This window comes from Ochotona curzoniae, unplaced genomic scaffold, assembly GCF_017591425.1.
Source record: "Ochotona curzoniae isolate NIBS_2020 unplaced genomic scaffold, NIBS_Ocur_1.0 contig_1, whole genome shotgun sequence".
Classification (NCBI taxonomy): domain Eukaryota; kingdom Metazoa; phylum Chordata; class Mammalia; order Lagomorpha; family Ochotonidae; genus Ochotona; species Ochotona curzoniae.
In genome coordinates, this window is record NW_024464918.1 from 1,841,433 (window position 1) to 1,865,830 (window position 24,398).

The window sequence follows — 24,398 nt, forward strand, 5'->3', positions numbered from 1 at the left end:
GGAGGATCCGTCAGACTCGTCTGAATGTGAGTCAACTCCCGCACTCTCCCCATTATCCCCTCCCACATACACACAAACCCTGGGTACCTGGGACCACCACCTGTCTATCCACCTGAGAAATGGGTGGATCCCAGGCCAGCCCTCCCCACCAGGACTGACGCAGGTAGGTGCCAGGACGAGAAATGCAGGATCCAGTCACTTTATTACCGGTTGCAGAGGGCACTGAGGCTGAGGGGGATGTTAGTTTCCCTCCCAGGAGGAACAGAAACTGGCCCCAGGCTTCAAAAGAGCCCAGGAATCCTGGTGACCACCTCTGTCAAGAATGTGCTCCAATCTTAGGGAGAGGTGTCTCAGGGACGCCACAGGAATACCCCTCCCCGCCCCCTACAGGCCTGTTCACCTGCCCTCTTTGTGACTCCCAGGGTTCCCATGTAGTCTCCTTCCCCAGAATCCAGGCTCACCTCTGGGCTGCAATGGCCTGAACTGGGCAAGGCGGGTGAGGATGTGAGCAGGAATCCCAGATTTGCCAGTTGGTGCAGTGCTGTGCCATTCCGAGCCAGGAGACATGCAGGCAAGCAGCCCTGAGTGTGGCCCCCCGCAACAACATCAACAACAACAAAAACAAAAACAGGCGTTGCAAGCCTGGTTCTCACCCTCTTTGGGTCACAGAACTTTTGGGAGTGCTGGAGCAAGGCCTGTCCCCTTTCCGAGTCCTTATTTTCCTGCACACAAACAGCCGGTGGAAGTCGGAGAATCCAAGGCTCACGGCACAATCTTTACACAGCATGGGGGAGCTGCACGGCTCCTGACAGGTGGGCAGGTGGACGGGTGGCCATGGCACTGGGACCAGGCTGGATTCACCGTAATGCACACACATACATTCCGTAATTCCTGGCTTGGGCCACTTTCCAGCCAGTGGAGAATAATCACTTTTCTTGTGAGCCAAGGAGAAACAATAGCAGTCCTCTTTTCGTAAGCTTTGTCCACTGAAGCCGTGGTGAAATAGCCTCCTGGCGCTTGGCAAACACACAGGCAGGAGAAGGCTACTGTTACAGTGAGGACAGTCACTTCAAAAAAGGGAAGGAAGAAACTGTACGGTGAAGGGCTGAGCACTGGGGCACAGCCAGTTAAGCCACCACTTAGAACACCCACTGCCCCTATGGTAACATCGGCTTCCAATCCACCATTACTGCTAAATGCACACCTTGGCAGGCATTGGGAGATGGCCCTAATACCAGGATCTCTGCCACCTACATGGGAGACCCAGGTTGAAGTTTTGGGTACCTGGCTGCAGCCTGACCCAGTCCTGGCTACTGTGTGTATTTTAGGAGTGAAGCAGCAGATGAAAGATCTCCCTCTCTCTGCCTTTCAAAATGAGTAAGTGTTTATTTAACAAGTTCATAGAAAAATGCATATTATGAAAAAATTATGCAGAGATGTCAGATATTTTACTCAGGGCCGGTGCGGTGGCCTAGCAGCCAAAGTCCTCGCCTTGAATGTGCCGGGATTCCATATCGGTGCTGGTTCTAATCCCGGCAGCCCTACTTCCCATCCAGCTCCCTGCTTGTGGCCTGGGAAAGCAGGCGACGACAGCCCAAAGCTTAGGGATCCTGCACCTGTGTGGGAGACCTGAAGGAAGCTCCAGGCTCCTAGCTTCAGATTGGCTCAGCTGCAGCTGTTGCAGTCACTTGGGGAGTGAATCAGCAGACAGAAGATCTTCCTCTCTGTCTCTCTTCCTCTCTGTATATCTGACTTTCCAATAAAAATAAATAAATCTTTTTTAAAAACCAAATATTTTGTACCAAAATGAACTTTTAATTCTGTTTTCCATGACTTCTTTTTTAAAATATATATATATATTTTTTCCTTTAAGGAAAAAAAAAAAGAATGAAAAACAGGGAGCTGGATGGCAAGTGGAGCAACTGGAACACAAAATGGTGCCCATATGGGATTCCAGCGCATGCAAGTTGAGGACTTAGCCAAGAATGTGATTAAAAAAAAAAAAACAGCAACATTATTTCAGTGTGTTAGTGTGAATGGATTGTAACTACTCTACAAATCTCAATGAAAGGAGGTACCTTAAATGTAATAGCCGTAATATGGGTCAGATAGGTTGTATTGGCACCTCATTCTAATTTCCTTTTCTTTTTAAAGGTTTATTTGAAAAGTAGAGTGGTAGAATGAGAGTAAAAAGAAAAAGAATATCTTGCATCACTGATTCACTGCCGAAACGACTGCAATAGCCAGGGTGGGCTAAGCTGAATCCAAGAGTCTGAGCTCCAGCTTGCTCTTCCCTGTGGGTGGCAGGGACCCAAATATTCAGGCCATCTTCTGTTTTCCCAGGCCCATTAGCAGAGAGCTGAACTGACACAGCGCTGGAACCCTAACCAGAACTCGTACAGGATGACAGCATCACAGGTAGTGGCTTAACCGGCACCACTATGCCGGCTCTCAACAGTAATTTCTTTCCTGAAAGCAAATCCATGCAAAATAATCTTTTCGTATTTTTTATACAAATTGAGGATCAGTCTTGACTCAAGTAACCAGTTAAATTTTTCATCAGTATAAGAGATGGGTTGGCAGGACACTCAAAGGTAGTGTGGAGTTTGAGGTGGGGGGATTCTTAGTATTAAGGTTAAGGGTCTGAGCTCCTTTTCTCCCAAATACCTGAGACTGATTCCACAATCTGTGGCCGGCAAAGCCTCTCCTGCAATTATCTAGAATGTCCCCCAGAGGGCAGTATCTCTTCATTTGCAAACCTTTGTCTTGGATCATCCTCAGGTATTAACAAAGGATAACTTTAAATAGCAACTCTGTGGCCATCTTTCTTTTTTCTTTCTTCCATTCTTTTTTCAGTTTTATGTACTTATTTGAAATTGAGAGTGACAAAGATCTTCTGTCCACTGGTTCTGCAAACGTCCACAACAGCCTTAGTTGGCCCAGGCCTAAGCCAGGAGCTCCAGCCAGCTCTCCCACATGTATAACAGGGTCCAAGCACTTGCGTCATTCTTTGCTTCTTTTCCCAAGTGCATTAACAAGCAGGGAGCCTCGATCAAAAGTGGAGCAGCTGGGACACGAACCAGCGCCCATTATGGAATGCTGTTGTCACAGGATTTTCCTGTTGCACCACCGTAGCAGCCCCAGTGACCACATTTCTAAAAGAATCAAATGTATGCCTTGCCTGGCAAAGAGTCTTACGTGACCACATTCCTGAATTAAGCACTGGAAAAGTTATTGAGAGTATTGACCAATGTATGTTGAATGTCTCACTTTGCCAAGATGATCTTTCTCCTCTGGCTGTCATAAGAACCCCCCGAGATACACTGGTGCTCTCCTGATTAGAGATGAAGCAGCCGAGGCAGACAGAAAGGTTATCTTGCAGTTCTGCCACTGTTGACTATCGTGGGATTTTCTCAGCCAGGCTTCTGAGAATAACATGACACGGACACTTCATGATGAATACAGAGCAGTTGTTTCAACCCATTCCCCAGCCCCACCCTCTGAGGTGTCTGAGTCTCAAAGAGGGAGCCAGGTTGCGTGATATAGGAGAAATCACCCTACTGGCAAAGAGCCACCTGTGTCGGGCTGATCGAGGTCGGGGACTGGGGTGTTCATCACTCAGAGTCACCAGAACGGGCCCAGAAATGGAGAGTGTTGGCTTGCCTCCGGTACGTTATAAATGTCCCTTCCTTTGCATCTCCTGGGAATTTCAGGGACCCCCCTAACACACCCGCCTCCAAAGCCTTCCCCTCCCTTGTCCATTCCCATTCTTCACTCTGTTCACTTGACTTCTGGCCCCACTCAGAGAGCCTACCCATCCTCAGGTACGCACAGAGCAGGAAGAGGAGCAAAGGTACTCCAATTGGCAGACCTGTGTCCTAGCTCAGCTGTGCTCCCCGGCAATCTTCCCTTGTCAGCTGCATCAGAAAGGGTGAAAGAAGCCAGCCTGGTACAAGAAGCAATGGCCCCTCATCCTAACCTTTCAGGTCTGTGTAGCCCTAGGCTCATGGCCAACTGAAGCTCCTTCCTGCACCCTCAGCCCCAGCCCAGCATCGCTTGGAGGCTGCTAATAACTCAGCTTCTTAGTTCAAGCGGAAGGAGAAAGCAGGTGAATTTTCTCATTTAAGAGCCATGTGATTCTTGGGCCCACACAGTAGCCTAGCGGCTAAAGTCCTTGCCTTGAACATGCCGGGATCCCATATCAGTGCTGGTTCTAATTCCAACAGCCTTGCTTCCCATCCAACTCCCTGCTTGTGGCCTGGGAAAGCAGTGGAGGACAGCCAAAAACCTTGGGACCCTGTGCCCATGTGGGAGACTCAGAAGAGCCTCCTGGTTCCTGGCTTCGAATCGGAGCATCTCTGACCATTGCAGTCACTTGGGGAGTGAATCATCAGACGAAGATCTTCCTTTCTGTATCTTCTCCTTCCTATATATCTGCCTTTCCAATAAAAATAAATAAATCTAAAAAAAAAAAAAAAGAGCCATGTGATTCTCTGAGTTCCTAGCCCAGGTTCCTTTCTAAAATTGAGATTTCTGGGGCCAGCATGATGGCTCAGTTGACTAATCCTCCACCTGTAAGCACTGGCATTCCGTATGAGTGCTGGTTAGTTTCCTGGCTGCTCCACTTCCTGACCCTATTTGTGGGCTGGGGAAACAGTAGAGGATGGCCTAAAGCCTTGGGATGCTGCACCTGCACAGGAGACCTAGAGGAGGCTCTGGTTCAACTCCAGCCATTACAGTCATTTGGGGAGTGAACCAGTGAATGGAAAAATCTCTCTCTTTGTATAAATCTGCCTTTCCAATAGAAATAAGTAAATCTTTAGAGTTGATATTTTTGAATTTTGGGTAGACTTGGGGACCATCTCCCAAGGCATTCTGAGGACAGCTTGCCCACTTCAGAGCAGCACTTTATTCAACTGTCTACTTGAAAAAAAAAAAAAGAAAGCAAGCATTTGCTCATTTATTAGATGACACTGAGTAAGCACCACATGCCAGGTAAATACACATGATCTGATATAACCTCTGCAAGAGTCCTACAAAGACAGTTACTCTTACTCTCCCATTTTTTCATGAGTTCTTGCAGAACTGAGCTGCTCCTTTGAATTTGCAATTCAATGTGAACAATATTTCATCCCAACATTTGGTCATCAAAAAGATTCCACCTGAATGTACAGTCTGTCCCTTGCTCAGTCGTTTTATCCTCCTCCTCAGAGCCATCAGTCACTGACTATTGTCATCTAATCCCAAAAAGAATGGTACCCTGGACCTATCATTCATTTTGTGAGTTGGCTGGCTGGAAGTGAGAGAGACAGAATAGCATGTATCAAGTTAGAAAGCTAAAGAATAACAGGACAGAAATTTGCACCAATCACTAGCTGCTGAATGCCTTCAGCTAATCCTTCATTCCAGGCTAGTGAGGCAGAGATTGTTACCACAGCACTCCTAGGACAGGTGGAAAATGGAAGTTCAGTAAAGCTGATGTTACTGTCCGTTGCTGTCTTATCTGTTACCTTGGGGGAGTTTGGAGCTTAAACCCAGAGAGGGATTCATTGGGATAGCTACCGGCTGGGTGACCTTGAGCTGTTACTCAACTCTTGGAGCTTCAGTCCTTCCCATGGGGATGATGAACACAGGAGGGTCCAGTCTGAGGGCCGCTGTGAGGATCAAGTGAGACACGCTCATGCAGTGCTGAGCACAAGCTGTCTTCCCTTCCCTTCCTCTGGATCAGAGGAATAGATTGTGTTCAGATGTCTGACATGCGGTCCTGACTGATTCAGAACCTTGCTGGTGTCGGAAACACCTGCCTAAAGTAGAAACACTCTAGCCCTGCCCCGGGAGATTTTTAAGACTGACTGATTGATTTGAAGGACAGTTACACACACACACACACACACACACACACACACACACACACACACACACAGAGCTTCTATCAGCTGCTCATGTCCCAAGATGATTGCATCAGATACAGGAGCCAGGAGTTTCTTCCTGGTCTTCTTTGTAGGTTCGGGGTCATCTGCTGCTGCTTTTCCAATGCAATAGCAGGGAGCTGGATTGTAAGTGGAGCAGCACAAACATGAATTGGCACCCATACGGGAAATCTGTGTTGCAGGTGGGAGCTTAACCCACTCCAGGAGATGTTTAATTTGAAAGACAAGAATTGAGCCTGTGCCTTTTTATTTTTTCATTTACTTATGTTTAATCCTTTTTGGAAAAGATTTATTTATTTTATTTGAAATGTAGAGTTATGGAGAGAAAGATCTTCCATCTACTGGTTCACTCCCCAGAGGGCCGCAACAGCCAGAGCTGAACTGATCTGAAGCCAGCAGCCAGAAGTTTTTACTGGGTCTCCCATGTGGGAACAGGGGTCCCAGGGACTTGAGCCATCCTCCACTGCTTCCCCAGACCATAAGCAGGGAGCTGGAAGGGAAGTGGATCAGCTGGGACAATCCAACATACACAAGAGATGCCAGTGCTGCAGGCAGGAGCTTAGCCTGCTATACCTCAGTACCAGCCCCTAGACTTTTTTGTTTTTAATAAATTCCCTGGTAATTCTGATGCACAGCCAGGTTGGGGAATACCAATATATTAGTGTAAATGTCTCAGCCACAATGGGCAAAGAAATTAGTTTTTTAAAAGATGTATTTATTTGAAAGAGCTACAGAGATAAAGACACCGATCATGCATCCAGTGGCTTACTCCTCAAATGGCCATGGTCAGGAACATCCAGGTCCTCCACATGGGTATCAGAGGCCCAAATACTTGGGGCATTTTTCTCTGCTTTCCTAGGCACATTAGCAGGGAGCTAGATCAGAAGTGGAGCATCTGGGACTGGTACCAGTGCCCATAGGAGATGCTGGAGCCAATTCTGCCCCTTTCTTGTCTCCACTAGCAGCCCATTCTCCAAGGTCCTTCCCATTGGCTTGCAAGTCTTGTCCCCAAATCAAGATGTCTGTGCCCTGATAATGATGCCTCAGTCACACTCAGCAGCCAGAGGAGCTTGCCTTTCTAGAAACCTGCACAGGCTGGGAAATACGATGCCAAGTTTTCTGCTTTGAATTTGTCCCCTGTGACTCTGTGAGTCAGTGAGTCTCCAAGCCTTACTGTGCCCATGATCCACGGAGCGGCTAGGACAGCCCATCCTTAGGGCCATGTCTCTTGTACTTGACCATGAGAGAGCAGGTAGGGAGGTTTGGAGGAGAGGAGAGGAGACAGTAGAAGAATCCTGCTTACGTGTGCTTTCCAAACGACATTACATTTGACGCCCACAATGACAGGGAATCAAACTCAGCATCTCCCTAAGGGGTCTCCTGTCCTTTCTTTCTGTCCCGAGCCTTTCTTTCATGCTGTGTCATCTGCTTGCTTTCAGGACCTTCTTATGAGTGCTTCTTATGAGCACTCCAAGCCTGCTGCCTCCTCAGTCTTTGCACCGTCTGCCCAGCTTGCAATCCTTCTGCCAAGCCTGGTTTCTTCTCCTTCCAGCTTCAACTTATACGTCATCTATCTGCTCATCAACCATCAAATGTGAAATGTCATCCCGGGCCCCAGGACATTCATCTTATTACACACATTTTATACTTCATCTTTCATCTTAGCACCTGCTGCCTTAGAGTTTCTTCTTTCTTGTTGATGTCCTTGATGTGTCTCCCCATCTCACAGAGTGCACACTCCAGGAAAGCAGGGTTCTCAACTGTCTTGCTTGTTGCTGCATCTCCTTCCCCCACCCCAAGCTTGAAAAATATTCAGCAAATGTTTGTGGAATGCATGAGGTATTGAGGCTGCTCCAGCTTGAACTGTGATGCTAAGAGGGGAAGTGACTGTCCCAAATCCAATTCAGGTTTTCCTTTTTTTTTTTTTTTTCCCCCTAAGCCCTTCTTGTAGAAACTGGTTGGCAGACAAACCTAGTTGTGGTGAGTCTCCCAGGTGTGATGAAAGCTTGGAGTTGCCCCATGAACTGGGCCGCAGCTGATGCGGGGGTGAGAAGGCGGAAGGACAATGCATGCAGGGAGAGGCAGGCTGCAACAGGAGAGCAGGGTGTGAACAGCGGGTGGGGACCACGGGGAGTGAATTGGCCCATGTGTCAGGAAGTGTTTCCCTCCACCCTCTCCTGGAGACAACCCTGACCCTTGGGTGGCTTTGTTTTTTGGGAAAGCGGGAGGTCAGACAGCTATGGGGGATGAACAAAGGTGTGGCCTGGGTGGTGACCATCCACAGAGGTCCTGGGGCACCGGCCATGATCAGCCAAAGAGTTAACCCAGCAATGGCTATGGACCAAATAGGTGACAGGTGAGTTTCTGTGGGAAACCAACCCAACCCAAACCAACCAGGACACTAAGACTTGGCCTAAGGGTAGGCAAGGGCTGCAGAGGGAGAGAAAGAAAAGAGGCCACTGATGAACTGAGTGGTCCCAGTCAAATGCTTAGTGTTAGCAACACATTTAAAGCTGATATCATGCCTAGCACCGCATAAACTCCTGCACATGTGCTCCTACAATCAATCCTCAAACAGGACACACACACACACACCCCAGCCATGCGGCACACCTACACAAATTAGAAGTTGTTGTGCCCACTTGAGAGATGTGGAAACTGAGGCTCAATGAGACCCAGTCTCTTATCCAAGGTCACAGAGAAAGCAGCAAATGTAGGATGCAAACTCCAGCCGGTAGTGACTCCAGCTCGCCACGGAAACCTAGGATTGCTGGGGCAAGTGCAGAGGGTAGAATCAGAGTGACCCATGGGAAGATGGGGGTGGGGAAGAGAGAGTGGGTTAGACTGCATATAAATAGCAGGCCTGTTTTTATCCCTACACTGGATTCAACCAGGCCACTGCTCCATCTGGCACACTCTGAGGGCTCTGAATGCCAACCCAGCCCTATGTCAAACAGCCTTCTCCCAGCCCGTCCGTGGGAGCTGAAATACCTACTGAGAGACTCACTTCTGTGGGGGGTCAGGGCACTGGTTCCAGAAAAGCCCTGCAAAATGTGTGTGTGTGTGTGTGTGTGTGTGTGTGTGTGTGTGTGTGTGTGTGTTTTGGGAAAGGAGATTTACAGAGAGAAGTGGGAGCCACTTTTTATGATGGGGAATTCGTGGGGGAAAAGTGTGAAGCTGGCTTCACAAACCTGCTGGCGTGGCCTGGGGTACAAGTGAGGGGAAGCCACTCCAGCTCTGGGAGAATCTTAACTTCCTTGGTTTCCATACCAAGTACCTGCAACTCTCTTCCGCCGGACACCTGCTGATATTCAGGAGTCTGATTTCTTCTTCTTTTTAATGCTAAAAAAGATGATTATTTATTACCTGCTGTGTTAGTAAGCCAAAAAGTGGGCTTCACGTGCAGATACTCCCTGTTCAGAGACCGCCCAAGGAACCAGGCAGGCCCCAGCTCAGCAGCCATCAGGCTGCAGCCCGACAGGCGTTCGGGGAAAGATAGGAAGTGGTCCCCACCACCTGCCGGCCAACAGTTCTTCCTGCAGTCAGGCCACTACGGGCCCTGGCCAGGTCCCCAAACAAGTGAGCTCGGCCGTCGCCGCCCCTGCCTCCGCCGCGCCCCGCCGAGTCGGGGGCTGCGCTGGCGGCGCCGCGAGCCGGGCGCGCTTCCCGGCGCGGGAGGGGGAGGGGAGGGGGCGGCGCCGCGCGGGGCGGAGCTAGGGCGCCTCCCGGAGCCTTATTCCCGGCCGCGCGCCCGGAGCGCTCAGTCTGTTGAGGAAGCTGCGCGCAGCACGCGGGTGCTCGGCCTGACCCAGGTGCAGCGGCTCGGGCGCACGGACAGAAGCACACCAGCCGCGAGCTGCGCGCGGGTCGCCAGGCCGGGCTTGCATCCCCCCCACACTCCCCAGAAGAGGACAGCAGACGGTACCCCGGCGAATCTCCTGCGCCCCGGCCGCCTGGCTCCCCCGCCAGCCCCTTGGCCGCCGCCTTCAAAGTGATCGCTCCTTCGCCTTATCCACTTGGTCCGGGACCATGAAGCTGTTGCCGTCGGCGGTGCTGAAGCTCTTTCTGGCTGCAGGTAAGACGGCTGCCGACGCCCCCCGGAGGTCGCGGGCGAAGGGGGCGCTGTGCTGGGTGCACGGGGAGGAAGGTCGCTACAGCTCCCCCGGCGCGGGCCACTTGGTGGGGCCCGTGCGCCCTGGCGGCCGAGCGGGCGTGGGCATAGGTGCGAGGTGGCCCCCAGGGTCGGGGATAAGGGTCTGATGCGGCCTCGCTCCTCGCCTTGCAGTGCTGTCCTCTCTGGTGACTGGTGACAGCTTGGAACGGCTTCGGAGGGGGTTGGCAGCTGCAACCAGCAACCCAGACCCTCCCACTGGAGCTACGGATCAGCTGCTGTCTACAGGAGGTGCCCGAGGCCGGGAAATACTGGACTTGGAAAACACAGATCTGTACAGAGGTAGGTGTGAAGGCCGCTGTGCGACTCGGCTGGGCAGTTGAACAATGAGCTCACCTGAGGTTCCTGCTGTTTGATTAGCCTTGTGAAGTGGGGGTGAGGTGGGGATGGGATGTGGAGGACATTCATGAAGCACCCCAAGAAAAAGCTGTCCAGCCTGTCAGGAGGACTGGAGGATGTCCTGGAATACACATCTCTGTCTGCCTTGTCCTTGTCCTGCTGGGTGGCTGTCCTGCTTTGGAGCAAATTGATGCTGGAAAGTTATCCTCCCAGCCTCTGAGGGAAGGTGCTTGTGGGGAAAAGGAATGACTGAGATGCTTTCCCCAGAGTTCCTATGTGACATGGTTGTGCGTCCCAGCTCCCATGGCCGCTAACCATTATGTATAAACTAGAGGTAACAGACCTGGACATTCCTGGGAGTGTAGGGACCATGTGTAGTGTCGGTCCTCCCATATGAGGAGGCCCTCCCTCCAGGCCAGAGTCACAGAAGGCAATGAGGAAGCTCTTGGTCTCCATAGGTGAGGCCAGCACCTCTGGGAGAGGTGATAAGCACTAGGTCCCTGGAGAGCTGTTAAAATACTAGATATCTGTGACTACCCCAACGCCCCGAGACTTCCCAACCACCTTGAGTCCCTAAGGGAAGGGCCACGTGGGGCTCTTCCACCTAGCCTATGTGGCTGTGGCTGGGCACAAACCCAGGGCAGAGTCCAGAGCCTGCTAGCTTCCGGGGCCAGCCACCTGCAGTGATTCTCTGAGGGTGGAGCAGGCACCAAGGGCCAGGAGCCCCGGAATGACCATATTTGGTTGGAAAGCATCTCACCTGTTCTAGCCCTAGTGTCCTAGGCCGTCTCACTCCCTCTTCACATATAGAGCTTTCTCTGAGTGCTGTTTTCGCTTTGTATAAACCAAGAGCATGCACTCCGAAGCCCTGGGCTCTCACCCTCACTGTGGCCCTCTGGGGGTCCCCCAGGTCCTGGATTCTCTTGGCCCTCTGCTCCTAGGCTGGGCGGGGCTGGGGTATGACTCATCCCCCACCCCCATGGCTGCTCCTCATACCTCTTCAGACCTGACTCACTGCTCCCTCTCCCCAGCAGGCAGGCAGAAGCCTGGCTGGCACCCGGCCACTCTCCCTCCCAATTCTGATTGGTTGTCCGCCCTGGTCACTGCGTTCTTCTGACCACCTGCCTCACCTGAGCCCTGAAGGGATCCAGGAATGGATTCAAACAACCTTAGGCCTACCTATGGGGCTGTAACACCCACTCCTTCTCTTGCCTTCACTGGGGAAAGGAACAATTTTTCCAGATCCGAAGAGCCAGTCTAAAATAAGTAGCTACTCCCGTTCCTCAAATGCCTAAGGTGTTCTAGGCATTTGGCGTGATAGCCAGGTTGACTTAACCCTGGTTGTAAGCTTCTGCAGCATTTGACCAGGAACCCCAAGTTACAGTGAAGTTAAGTGATGGGGGCCCAAGGTTATGTGGCTAAAACCAGAGCACATGTCTGCTGACTTCAGGGCCCATTCATTCCTGGCTCTCCATCTGGGATGCTCTAGACTGCTGGGAAGAAGGAGATAGGAGTGTGTGAGGCAACCTGCTGTGCTGGGGAATAACACTGGACTGGGAGTCCAAAGACCACAGTGCCAGCTGCAGCCCTGTAAGTCACACCACCTTTGGGAACCTCAAGATTTGCATCTGATATTCTTGGGAGTCTCTCCTAGCTTGTGGGTGTCAGGGCTCCAGTCTAACGTATCCTCCCCTTCATCTTCTAGACACATGGCTGTAGCTGTGGATTTGGGCACCTCTTTCCTGCTAGGCGACAGGGAAATGGAGTGTTTGGGGGTGAGGCTGGTGCCATATCCCTGGGATAATGGGTGTAGTCCACGGTCAGTCCCAGCTGGGTGTCTGGGTGAGGTTGTTTTTTTATCCTAGTCTCACTGAAGCCTGGAAAATGTTGGGGAGAAGGGCAAGACTGTGGAGGGGGGAGTGTGTACAGTCATTGCTGTTCTCATTCATTTTAGTTCCTTCCTTTTCATCTCTTGACCCCCTTATACACATTGTATCCCCCTCCCCAAATTTGGGAACAGGACATTTGGGGGTAGATGTAAGTGGATCTTTGAGAACTCAGGTGAGCTGTGAAGGGCATAAAGCAGGGTTAACTCTGCTTATAACAAAGGCCCTGTCCAGGGTGACCTGCTTGCTGTTCCCAAGCCAGACTGTGCCCTGGACTTATGGTACTCATGGTATCGTAGGTCTGACAGAACCCCCCTTAGGACATGTGGCTGGAAAGACATGGACACTTTTTCTTTTGGGAGTCTTCTCACCCCAGAACCTCCAAGTATCTTCCCCAGATATGTTTCACATTTGTGACTCTGCCTGCAATTGGGTCACCAAGTGCAGCATAGGGAATAGTGGGTGTGGATAAGGCTGGTGGCATTAACTGGTGAGCTGTCATCAACCCACATCACCCAAATCAGGTTCTTCAGCGGGGTTTGTGGAGTGCTTCTCAGGGACCCACTGTGGTCTCTGCATCCCTCCAAGGTTCCCTGTGTCTGGAGGTTCATTCCAGTCTGTCCTTCAGCCCCTGGGAGGCACCAAGCAAGAGGGAGTCTCCCCAGCCTCTGCCAGCAGAGGGTTCCCAGGGGGCACACTGCTTCCAGGCATCATGCTGCCCTCATATTTTTCCCACTGGAAAAGTCAAAGGCTCACTGAGCTGCCTCTTTCCTGCAGCTGCGTTCTCCTCCCAGCCACAAGCTCTGGCCACACCAAGCAAGGAGGAGCGTGGGAAGAAAAAGAAGAAAGGCAAGGGGTTAGGAAAGAAGAGAGACCCGTGTCTGAAGAAATACAAAGACTTCTGCATCCACGGGGAATGCAAGTACCTGAAGGAGCTCCGAGCACCCTCCTGCATGTGAGTGTTCCCTGCCCTAGGCTGGCTCTCCTCGGCACCCTCACTCTCAGCCACGTGGCTGGCTGTTCCTTATTGTCACTATTCCTTGAACTCATCACCATCTCACCCGGTTTCTTCATAACCTCTGAGCGGAAGTCGGGAGGAGGGAAAATATTTTTAGTCAGCGGAAGGGCCCCCTCCCCACCACCAAAGAGGATGCAATTTCCTGTGGTGTGGGTTTGTGACGCTGTCTTTAATCCTTGGGGATGTTTCCTGCTTGCCCAGAAATGAATGTAACTCAGTGTGGCTAGGAGAGCTGGCACCTGGAGGCAGGTCCTTTGGGGAGAAGCCAGTGGGAAGCAAAGATAGAGTGGACACTGCCGTGCAACACAGCTCCTGCAGGCAGGGATGGGGTATGCTGGGACACGGGCTGTGCAAGTGTTTATGCAATCTGGGGTGTGTGTGTATGTGTGGGCACACACATGGGAGTGGGCAGACGTGGAGGAGTTCTGCAGCATGGCATGACTAGGCAGAAAGGAACTATCCTGGGACCAGTTGAAGTCCCAGCATCATGGAGGGTGTTGGCCTTTGGCCAAGAGGGTGGGAGAACACTTCCTGTGTGCAGCCTTTGTAGGAAGTGGACTCGAACGCAGCAGGCCTCTGTCCTTGGTCAGCAGCAGCACTCCTTCCTTGGGTCAGGCGCGTGGGCAGACCGGGGCCATGGGTCCCTTAGCCTCCCTTCTAGAGGCTGTGCCCAGCCAATGGCTGCTGCCTTGGCAACCCCTCGGGGTGACAGCACGGCTGTGCTCTTGGGCAGACATAATGTCCCCTCTGTGCCCAAGGCCAACACCCCACGTCAGGCCACAAGCATCCATCCTCCTCCCTGGCTGGGGGCAGGCTCTAGGGGCCTTGTGACCTAGGAGCCCCTGGCCAGGACCAGGAAGCTGTTGTACACACACATGCTATCTCCCAACCTATCCAAACAGCTGATGGCCTGGTGCAATGCTGGTACAGATCCCCATCCCCTATTTTGTTTTTTATTTTTCCAGCTCCCTGGTCCCTGTCTGATGACATGTAGCACAGCTGCCCTGAATTTGCAGTTGGCAGGCAGACCTACCCCTTCCTGCCACATCCAGTCCATATGTGGGTCCTTTCTTTATCACATCTTCACCAAGAGCTTGGTATTGGAGAGGTTTTAAAAATGACATGGAGAGTTCCCCTGCGTTCATCTTCCCAAAGTCTTAGGACAAGGCAGGCAATGTTGTCTTAAATTTGTAACATGGCATCATTAGCACAGGGTGGAGAACGTGACTGGGAGTCTGCTAGTCAAGATGAATGGAGGCCAGGGGCCCGTCTAGGCTGAGTTGGGTCAGGGCATTCTGCTTGGGTGGAAATGGGGCTGCCCTGAGCTGTTGAGAAGCCTTGTGAGGCTGTCATGCTGCCCAGCTGGACTCAGCTGACCAGTTGTGCTCAGAGAAGATGACAAGCATGTCCAGGGAAACCTTTCTGGTAACACTAGTGACAATGATTTCAAAGAGTACAATGATTTCATCTCTGCTTTCTCCCAAAGCTTTCCTGTTTACCCTAACTTTGCCTGGAACCCAACAGGTGTGTGGAGCCCCTGCTTGGTGCCAGATGCAGTTCTAGGTAGTAGGGAAGAGAACTGTTTCTTGGGATTTTGGGGGTAGGGAAGACTTGCTTTCTCTGCTTGAAAAATGGGAAAACTGGAGCCAGGAAGGAGGAAGCCATTTGCCCGAGGTCAGTTACTAAATAACATGGATACAAATGGGACAGGATTGCTGGTGCCCAACTCCCAAAGCAGGATGCTTTTTGTAGCCGCTAGTTGCACTGAATATGACTTTCATGCTTCTTCCTATCCCTGTCCCTACAGAGCAGAATTTGAGCAGAACTGTGTGGAAGGCAACTGTTGCTGTCCTGCAGGGCTCTTAGGGCTTGTACTAGCCTGACAGCATAGTTGTTGGACTGTAACACTTAATGCTAGCTTCCCAGGAGGTGGATTTTGTATGTGCTCCGTCTGCCCCCTGTGATGGACAGCAACAAGAAGGACCCAGAGCTACTGGTCTGGGGGCAGTGTGGCATCCATGCACTCATATCCGGGCCTCTTTGCAGCTCCTCTTTGCCTCCAGGCCCAGGAACCATCAGGCAGGGTGCACCCAGGCTTCTGCGGTGAGCCTGAGGCTAGTTGGCTCTCTACACCAGCTCTCGGCAGGCACCACCAACAGGAAAACCCTTTTGTGTCACCAGCCAAAAGTTGCCCTCAAAAAAATAGCCTCCCAGAGGCTGCTGACCCAGAAATTGGCTACTGAGCTTCCTGTGGCCGAAGGGAACCTGGGGACAGCAGGGCTGAGGCGGATTCAGAACCTAGAGTTCCATAAGTATCCCACTGCTCACAGGCCACAAGGGAATGGCAAGGCCCCTTTCCCTTTGGCTCCACTGCCAATGGGGCCCTGTTTCTCATGATGCAGGCAGTTCGATGACATCCAAACTCTTGTACTTGGACCTGGCCCTGTATTAATGCTGTCATGTACCTTCACTTGCTTGATCCTTATCAGTCCTCTAGCAAGGTAGACATTTATGCTCTGAGTTTTGCATGTGGAAACCCAAGTTTAGACAGGTAATGGGTACCAGTCCAAGATCAGCTGGCTGGAAATCAGAGCAGAACCAGTCTGGAATCGGGTTTTATGAGTCCCCTCCTTTTCCCAGGGTTGGGGGAGGGAGCAGAAGTCACTGGAATCAATTGGATCCTGGGCTTCTGTTGTAATACAAGTCCTGAAATGGGCCACGTGCAGTAGGAATGTGTTCTACTTTGATGGGAAGCTGGCTGTGGGTGAGGGCACACATGATCCCAGGAGGCTTGGAATGTCCCCCTCCCTCTCCTGTCTCCCCACCACCTTACCCCACCTTGGGGGAGAAGTCAGTGAAGGGAGGGGGAGGGGTAATATTAGGATGTTTACATTATTATCCTCTTGACTCAGTGTGGGGTGGACGGATTATGTAACTGAATTGTGGGCCTGTGAGGCCAAGCTTTATTTCTATCATCTGAGTAACTACCTGTGGGGCTAGGGTAAGGGAAAACAGACTCTGGACTTGAGCTTCTCCCACCCCACCCTGGGGCTGCAGTCCCAAAGTCACCACCAGCTCTGTAACTCTGGGCAAGTCAGTGAACAACGTTAAGCCTCAGTCTCTGCTTTAAAATGGGGATGGTAAATGGGGATGGTAACTTGGACTAAACAAGAGACGGTTTTAAGATTAAGCAAATTTATCCTTGGAAAGCAGTTCATGTGGGGTTCTTGGCTCCTGGGAAGCCTTTGGTGCTTGCTATTTTATTATGACTTATTACTCAGATTGTGACTAAATACTAAGAATGCTCAAGTCAGAGAGCAGGCTCAGAACAGATGCCCTCTCTGATTTCCTCAGAGCTCCCTATAGGGTACAGAAGGGGAGGAATCATGAATGCAGAATCTGCCGAGACGGGTTCCCAGTCTTGGCCCTGCCACTGCCTTACAGTGAAACTTCTGGTAAATGATTTAACTTTTGTAAACCTTCGTCTGAGCCTTGCAATCTGTGAAACTCGGCAGTACCTGCCTGCCAGACTGTTGGGAGGCGCAGCTGACCTAGTCCATGAGGGCAATGCCTGTTAACTCTCAGCTAAGTTTCGTACAAGTGACTGACCACAAGCATTCCTGCTTCCCCTGCAGCCAGGCAGGGAGAGGGTCTGTTTTTTGTCCGCCTGAGCTGATTGGACACAAGTATGGAAAGGCTGGACGAGGACCTGTGCCCCTGGGAAGGCTGGGCCTGCTCCTTGGAGATTCCCTGGGACACAGCCTCCTTCCCAGAGAAGGCACAGCTTAGAATCAGATCTCAGCATTTTCTTTAGTGACTAGTGGCTTCAAGTCCGCAGGCAGCCAGTAGTGCCCCACTTCCTGCACCTCTCAGCTGGCTGCTGTGGATTTGTGGGATGCAAGCAGGCAGCCCACAATGCATGTGCGCGTTTTTGCTTTGCTGTCTGACCTTCAGACCAAGACCCCTTTCTGTACAATGGGGCTCTTACCTGCATCAGGGAGTCTGGGGTGTTCAGATAAGGAAGGGTTACGAATGTGCCTGTTTGACTGGAAGCACTTCCGAGTCGTCCAGGGAGCTTCCAGGAAGTGCTTTGTGTTGGAGGAGGCAGTTGGCTGTATGATTTATTTCTTGAGTGGAAAGAGCCAAGGGATTGTTTCTGACATTCTTCCAACCCTCCGGCAGGGAAGCTGGGCAGGAAGATGTTATCTGGGATTGTTTGCTTTGTCCGGTGCCAAAGGAGGCACATGGGGAGTCCAGAGGCAAAGGCCAAAGTAAAGCCCCCACATTGAATGCTGCAGCACCCCTCCCAACCCTGGGTTGAATGAAGGAAACTTGAGGAAAAAAAAAAAAAGACTCCTGGCAAAGGGATGGGGCCTATTAATAGGCTGGGCAGTGGTGGGGCAGGACTGGATGCTAGACACTTTAATGGGCAAGGCTGGGTTTATTTCTGGTCAGTGCTGAGAGGGGCCTCTGCACAGGGAATGGCCCCGAATCCCCTCCACTGTGCCCGCGGCTCTTATGCACATGTCCTCTACAGTCATTTAAACACAGCACCCTGGTACACATGCAATATATCAGCCACATGTGGATCCCATCTAGTGGAGACCTTCACATCCTCCCTCACTTTTTCCCTGCCTGGAGCAGGACTCACAGGCCGGAGAGAAGCAGAGGGGACGGAGATGGGGGAGGAGGACCATACAGCCTTTCAGAGGGGCTTCCAGTATCCTCAAGGGGGTGGGGGTCATGCTCAGACAGCAACAGGTCCAAGGGGGAGAAGAGTGAGCTTTGGCTTTTGTGGGTGGGGCCATTTCTAACCTTGCCTCCTCCTCCATTTCGTCTTGATGTAGCTGCCACCCAGGTTACCACGGAGAGAGGTGCCACGGGTTGAGCCTCCCGGTGGAAAATCGCCTGTACACCTATGACCATACAACCATCCTGGCCGTGGTGGCTGTGGTGCTCTCATCTGTCTGTCTGCTTGTCATCGTGGGGCTGCTCATGTTCAGGTGAGTGTTGGGGATGCAGCAGGCCATTTCTGCATGCCACTCCCATTCCCTCTCCTTTCTCAGATGGTCTTCAACCCGACCCCTCCCTACATCTCGGACTAATTCCTGGGTGCAAGTTCTTCTCTGGAATTCGGAGTTCTTTGGCATGCTGAGATGCTGAGGGTCCAGAGTCCAGGGTGAAACTCGCTGGGCCACAGGTGGCTGTGCTTCTCCAAAAGGCCTTAGTTTCTTCCTTCCTCCATGGCCCAGCCAGTCACTCATGAAGTCATCACTTCATACATTGCTTTGTCCTGGCTCTGTTCTTAGGAAGTACTAGTTTGTCTATGAGTGTTGGCAGTCAGATCATGAAGGATGCTCCTGGTCTGTCTTTCCCATTCGGATACAGCAGGTATATTACAGGTGGGAGCAGATCCCTCAAGGACCCTCTGTCTGTTTCCAGGCAGGGCAGTTTGTCTCTGGGGAGGCCCTGCCACAAGTTACCTGGAGGGAGGAGCGTAATCTTTGAGTGATGGCCAGCTCTGCAGAAGCTAGTAGTGAGGATCAGATAAGGTGAAAGCTCTCTCTCACCTGCAGCGCTCAGGACAGGAAGGCATTTGACCCCTGACCCTGCTGGGCTGCTTTATCCTCAGGGATTTGCCAGGCAGTGGAGGGACCATCTGTAACATCCACTCCTTTGAGCAGTAGGTGTGCAGGCAGATTTCATTCATGAAATGCCTCTTCTTCAGGTACCATAGGAGAGGAGGTTACGACGTGGAAAATGAGGAGAAGGTGAAGTTGGGCATGACGAATTCCCACTGAAAGAAACCTGTGTTCAAGGTAATGACCTGTCCTTGACTCCTGGAACTCTCCCTACCTTTCCTGGATTTATTCTACTGAGTGCTGAATTCTTCTTCTGCCTTAGGAGTTGGGTTGGGGGACAGATTGCTGTGGGGCCAGGGTCCCATGGCAGTGTTGTTCCCGAAAGACTCATGTGGGGTCTGGATTTGAAATAGTAGTTAAAATGCTGCTTGGGATGCCTGTATCACTTATTGGAGTGCCTGGGTTCAAGTCCCATCTGAATTGCTGATTCCAGTTTCCTGCTAATGCACACTCTGAGACACCAGCTGATCATGGCTGGGATAGTCATTTAAAAAAAAAAAAAAGATTTATTTATTTATTTGAAAGAGTTATACAAAGAGAAGAAGAAACAGAGATCTTCCATCCATTGGTTCACTCCCCAAATAGCCACAAGAACTGGCGCTGAGCTGAGTCAAAAACAGAAATATGGAGCTTCTTCCAGATCCCCCACCTGGGTGCAGTATCTCCAAGCACTTAGGCCATCTTCTGCTACTCTTCCATGTGCATTATCAAGCAGCTGTTTCTAAAGTGGAACAGCCAAGTCTTGAACCAGCACATATATGGGATGCTCTGTCACAGGTGTAGCTTTACCCACTGCACCACAACACCAGGCCCATAACAAGGATAGTTGAGTCCTTACTAGCCCTTTAGGAGATCTAGATGAAAATCCCAGCTTTCTCTTGTCCCAGCCTGGACCATTTTGCACATTCAGAGGGCAAACTAGCAGCATAGAGCTCTGTCTGCTGTCTGTTGCTCCTGCAAGTAAATAAATGAACGAATATTTTTAGGAAAGATTGTTGTTGCTTCTCCACTTATGACAAAAGTGGCTAAAGAGTTACCCAAGAAAGACGCCTGAGAGTGAAGCTTCTACACTTCTCATGCGCTCTCCCACTGCTTCCCAGATGCTCTTTCCACTTACTAAGTCTGGCCCTGGGAGACTAAAGGTCTCTTTAGACCACACCCAGCTTTAATGGCCTGCCTTCCTCTGGTGCTGTAGGAATTGGCGGGGATGCCTACCTCTGAGAAGACCCAAGGCCGTCGCAGACTCCACAGAGGGAAAGGACTTCACGTCTAGCTGGGAAGACTCCTTTGTCCCCATTTACTATCTCAATTGGGCCTCCCATCATCGCTTTGCCAAAATGCCAGAGCCGTCACGTGCCAGACTGAACGTATCCAATGGGATCTGCATCAGAAGAGAGTGAAAGCAAGGGACCTCCATGCCTTCCTGATTCCACTAACCCCCACGTCCTCCACGACTTCGGACACGTTGGTTCTGGATTCAAATGCCAGTAAAATTCATATGCCCCAGGATCTTTGGATGAAAAAAAAAAAAGAAACAGATAAATAACTAAATTGTAAAAAAAGGAAGGAGAAGAGAAAGAAGGAAAGATTTGTGTACTGGAAGAAAAGCAGCAGAAAAGCCATGTACTCAAGTAGCCACTAAGGGATTGGCCATTTGGAACCTCTAGTGCTGGCTTTGATGAGCTAACTGTGAAAACCACAAGCCCAAGAACTTTTGAATTTTGGGACTTCTACCCAGATGGAAAAAATAACAACTATTTTTGTTTGTTTGTTTTGTTTGTTTGTAAAATGCCTCTTAAATTATATATTTATTTTATTCTATGTATGTTAATTTATTTAGTTTTTAACAATCTAACAATAATATTTCAAGTGCCTAGACTGTTACTTTGGCAGATGTCCTGGCGCTCCACCTTGCAACCCCACCGTCAGCTCAGCGCCATCACCTGAGATGGTTCTGTTACCCCCATCTGTTGGAACTTGTTGTCTGTCTACATTTCTGAACATCATCTTCTGGGGTCAGAGAGTATAGGAGGGGTTGTGCCTGGTCAGGATGTAGGGGTGAACTTGGTCAGAGCCACTCTGTGAGTTGGACTGCAGTCTTGACTAGGCGATTTTGTCTACTGTTTGTGTTTTGAAAGCCCAAGGTGCTGATGTCAATGTGTAACAGATATCGGTGTTTGCCCCATGTCCTCTCCCCAACCCAGTTTCAGTCTCCCATGCCTTCAGCTTCCCCTCACCCCTGCCCCCCTGCAATCTCTCCTCTCCGGCAGTGTGGGAACTCATACCTCCCCTAACCGCCGCACCCCACCCCACAAGCTCCCATCCTGTGTCAAGACATTTCTCCCAGCTTCTGCCATTCTTCTGGTGCTACTCCACACAGGGGTCAATGCAGCAGAGGATTGTCTGGAGAAGGTGGTAGCAAAGGAAAAGGCGAGAAGGAACAGGGAATGTTGTAGTCAACTGTTACTGATTGGTTACTGGCTCACTGTGGCCAGTGGTGCAGAGAAGGTTGGAGGTGGGGAAGGCTCTTGTGTAACCCCACCTTTCTCACTGAACTACTATAAAGGTTTGCTGTAATGGTCTCTTCTGGAAGTTTCTGGTGCCATTTCTGAACTGTTACAACTTGTATTTCCAAACATGGTTCGTATTTATATTTGCAATCCAAATAAAGATAACCCTTACTCCATAGCCTCTATCTGTTTTAATGGGGAACTGGCTTAACATGGGTTATTTTCAAAGTCGTGCTTTAGTGTTAGCCTCTAAACTGGGCCTACTATGTATATTGTCTAAGCATTTTCTTTTCTTTTTTTTTTTTTAAAGATTTAGTTATTTTATTGGAAAGGCAGATGTACAGAGAGGAAGATCTTTCATCTAATGATTCATTCCCCAAGTGGCCACAATGGCCGGTGCTGCGCCAACCTGAAACCAGGAACTAGGAACTTCTTTCCAGGTCTCCCACGTGGTTGCAGAGTCCCAAGGGCTTTGGGCCATCCTTGACTGCTTTTCCAGACTACAAGCAGGGAGCTGGATGGGATGTGGAGCTGCCAGGATTAGAACTGGCACCTATATGGGATCCCGGCGCATTCAAGGCGAGGACCTTAACCATTACGCTATTGTGCTGGGCCCCTGTCTAAGCATTTTCAACAGTTCTATAATGGAGGGACTCTTACTGCCCCATTTCTCTGGAAGTGGAAACTGAGACTAATTATTTAACTTGCCTGAAGACACTTAGTGACAGGACTGGGACTAGTTGTCCGAGTCTAATACTTTTGTCTCAATACTTATACCATACCTCCTGTGAGATGAGAAATAGACTTTGCTCAGAAAGTCGGGCTGGCTACAATCCACCCATTTAGTTGGCAAGACCTGGACTCTGGTCAAGTACCATCCATGCAAGCCTGAAGGCTTTGCTCCTGGCAAAAAGGAGACCTCTTACTCTTGCTCTATAGCCCATTCACCAGAAAAAAAAAAAAATATATATATATATATATATTTAAAATGTATTTATTTTATTTGAAAGGCAGAGACAAAGTCCTTCCACCTGCTCCACCAGCAAATTTTGTCAGCCCCAGGCCCACCTTTAGAATACATGTGGTATGCAACTTCTGCTCACTGCCACTGCTATCACCCAGTGCAACTTGCCATCCTCCCCTGCCAAGACTACTACCACGGCCTCCATTCTCTAGTTCCAGCTTGTTTTTATAGGGCCTGTTGCCAACATCATAGCCAGAATGATTGTTTTAAGATGTAATTTGGCTCTCGTCTACCCTGCAGACCTCCCCGATGATCCTGACATACAATAGCACAATCCTCCTACCCCATTGTTATTCCCTTTACATTGCTTTATATTTCTCCATCTCAAGCAGCTCTTACACATTCATGTCAGTTGTCCATTTCTCCCATTAGCAACATGAAGGTAGTAGTGGGTCCATTACTCCAAGACCAGAATCCGAGATAATACAAATGAGTTATGGGAATTCAGTATTTATTTGAATGAATGAACATCAGCAACAAAATCCAGTCTAGACCACTAAGTGAACAGACTGCAATCTGATGCTGCCCCGAAAGCATGGTTGGGTTTAGACACCAGCCTCCCTTGAGGAGAGTGGATGGGGATGACAGCATGACAGTGGAATTTGGGCCATATCATGTAACATGGTACCCTGAGTGGGTTGGAGGCAGAGAAGGCCATTAGAATGCCATTCAACAAGTGTCATCGGAGTTCGCCCCCTGCCTGTTCTCTCAGGTACCAACTGAAGAGTTGGTACCATCTGAAGTTCTTCCAGGAGCCCACACAGAGATCTTGGATGTACTGTGAATATCACTTTAACAGCAATTACTTCCGAAGCTATCCATATGCACACGCAACATATGGTTCCAATCCAAGGGGCACATGCAAGAGAAGAGAATACAAATGTTCCCTGAAATATGTACAAGAGTGAATTGAGCTTTCATGAACAATGACTGCAATCTGGAAATCACCCCAATACTCATCAGTGTATGATGATGAAAGGAACAAATAAGCAGTGGAGTACCTGCAGAGCGAAACATCAAATAGTGATAGGGATGAGTCTCCCAATGTGTGTGAACAAAGCCAGACACACAAGTATGCTCTGGGTGACTCCATGTATTTAACATTTACCAACATACAGAAAGGATGTCAGAAATAACTGCCCTCATGAACTCCTTTGATCTCGCCTAGGGACTCCCTTTCCTGCTTCCAGGCTCCAAGCTCAAACCTCTACCCGGGCTGAGCTTTTCCGCTCAGACTTTGTTTCTCCCATGGAGGCTTCCTGCAGGCTCAGGGCTTCCTGCTTGGCAGCTGCCCCTCCTTGTCCCCCATGTTGCTGACCAGGGAGCTGCCCTCTGTGGTGGAACAGCCTCCTTAGTCTTCTTGTGTGGAATGGTTGGGAATGGTTGGGAGCCTGTGAACCTGCAGTCGCTTCCCAACCTCACACGGAATGCAGCCCCTGGAGCCCTGAAGAATGCTCTTGCATGTGGGGTGGTGCAGGCTTCCCTTGCAGCCCCCTTTGACACATTTCCTTTGACAATATTCCCATTGAGCTCACTGGGAGACACGGGACCACACACTTCCCGGCTCTCACCCCAACCTAGAGAGGAGGTACAGAGATATTAAAGGGTTTAGGGGCAGCTGAACTGCCCAGCTGCTAAGCCAGCCTTCTGAAACAATCATGTGTCAGACTTTTCTTATAAGGTCTGAAGCCATTCACAAAGCAATTATATGAAAAAAAAAATTGAGAGAAGAATTCCATAGAGCTCAACTACTCTCCCTGGCCCCTCCCCAGATGAGATTCACAAAAAGTGGCCCAAGGTGCTTTATGGGAGGGGCAATGGAGGCAGCAATCCTGTAGGCTGTTCCCAAGTTGGGTCTATGTCCAGGTGCCACTGTTT

At 50.3% G+C, this 24,398-nt stretch overlaps 1 protein-coding gene and 1 long non-coding RNA gene across 4 annotated transcripts in view; both read left to right on the forward strand.

Annotated features, from left to right (window-relative positions):
• The window catches only part of LOC121152689, a 35,991-nt gene extending 33,002 nt beyond the window's left edge, over positions 1-2,989 (forward strand). Inside the window, exon 3 of the long non-coding RNA XR_005883300.1 lies at positions 2,344-2,989. This is a non-coding gene — a long non-coding RNA (uncharacterized LOC121152689). The remainder of the gene's footprint in view (positions 1-2,343) is intronic.
• Positions 2,990-9,817: 6,828 nt separating this feature from the next.
• HBEGF (heparin binding EGF like growth factor) lies at positions 9,818-21,674 on the forward strand. Of its 3 annotated transcripts, none has more exons than XM_040975099.1 (6): positions 9,818-10,005; positions 10,216-10,389; positions 13,104-13,281; positions 18,192-18,347; positions 19,073-19,163; positions 20,182-21,674. In XM_040975099.1, exons 1-5 carry the CDS (start codon positions 9,960-9,962, stop codon positions 19,143-19,145), a joined length of 627 nt encoding a protein of 208 aa, XP_040831033.1. In that variant the 5' UTR covers positions 9,818-9,959; the 3' UTR covers positions 19,146-19,163; positions 20,182-21,674. The 3 variants fall into 3 exon arrangements, with proteins under 3 accessions (XP_040831033.1, XP_040830887.1, XP_040830942.1); XM_040974953.1 differs by having other exon boundaries at positions 10,216-10,383; XM_040975008.1 differs by lacking the exon at positions 20,182-21,674 and having other exon boundaries at positions 10,216-10,383; positions 19,073-19,385.
• The last annotated feature ends 2,724 nt before the right edge of the window (positions 21,675-24,398 follow it).

Excerpts from the sequence above, each read along its gene's own strand:
- HBEGF (XM_040975099.1), top strand. The coding sequence starts at position 9,960 with ATGAAGCTGTTGCCGTCGGCGGTGCTGAAGCTCTTTCTGGCTGCAG. Across the intron at positions 13,282-18,191 it reads CTCCGAGCACCCTCCTGCAT|CTGCCACCCAGGTTACCACG; the intron begins GTGAGTGTTCCC and ends GTCTTGATGTAG. Across the intron at positions 18,348-19,072 it reads GTGGGGCTGCTCATGTTCAG|GTACCATAGGAGAGGAGGTT; the intron begins GTGAGTGTTGGG and ends CCTCTTCTTCAG.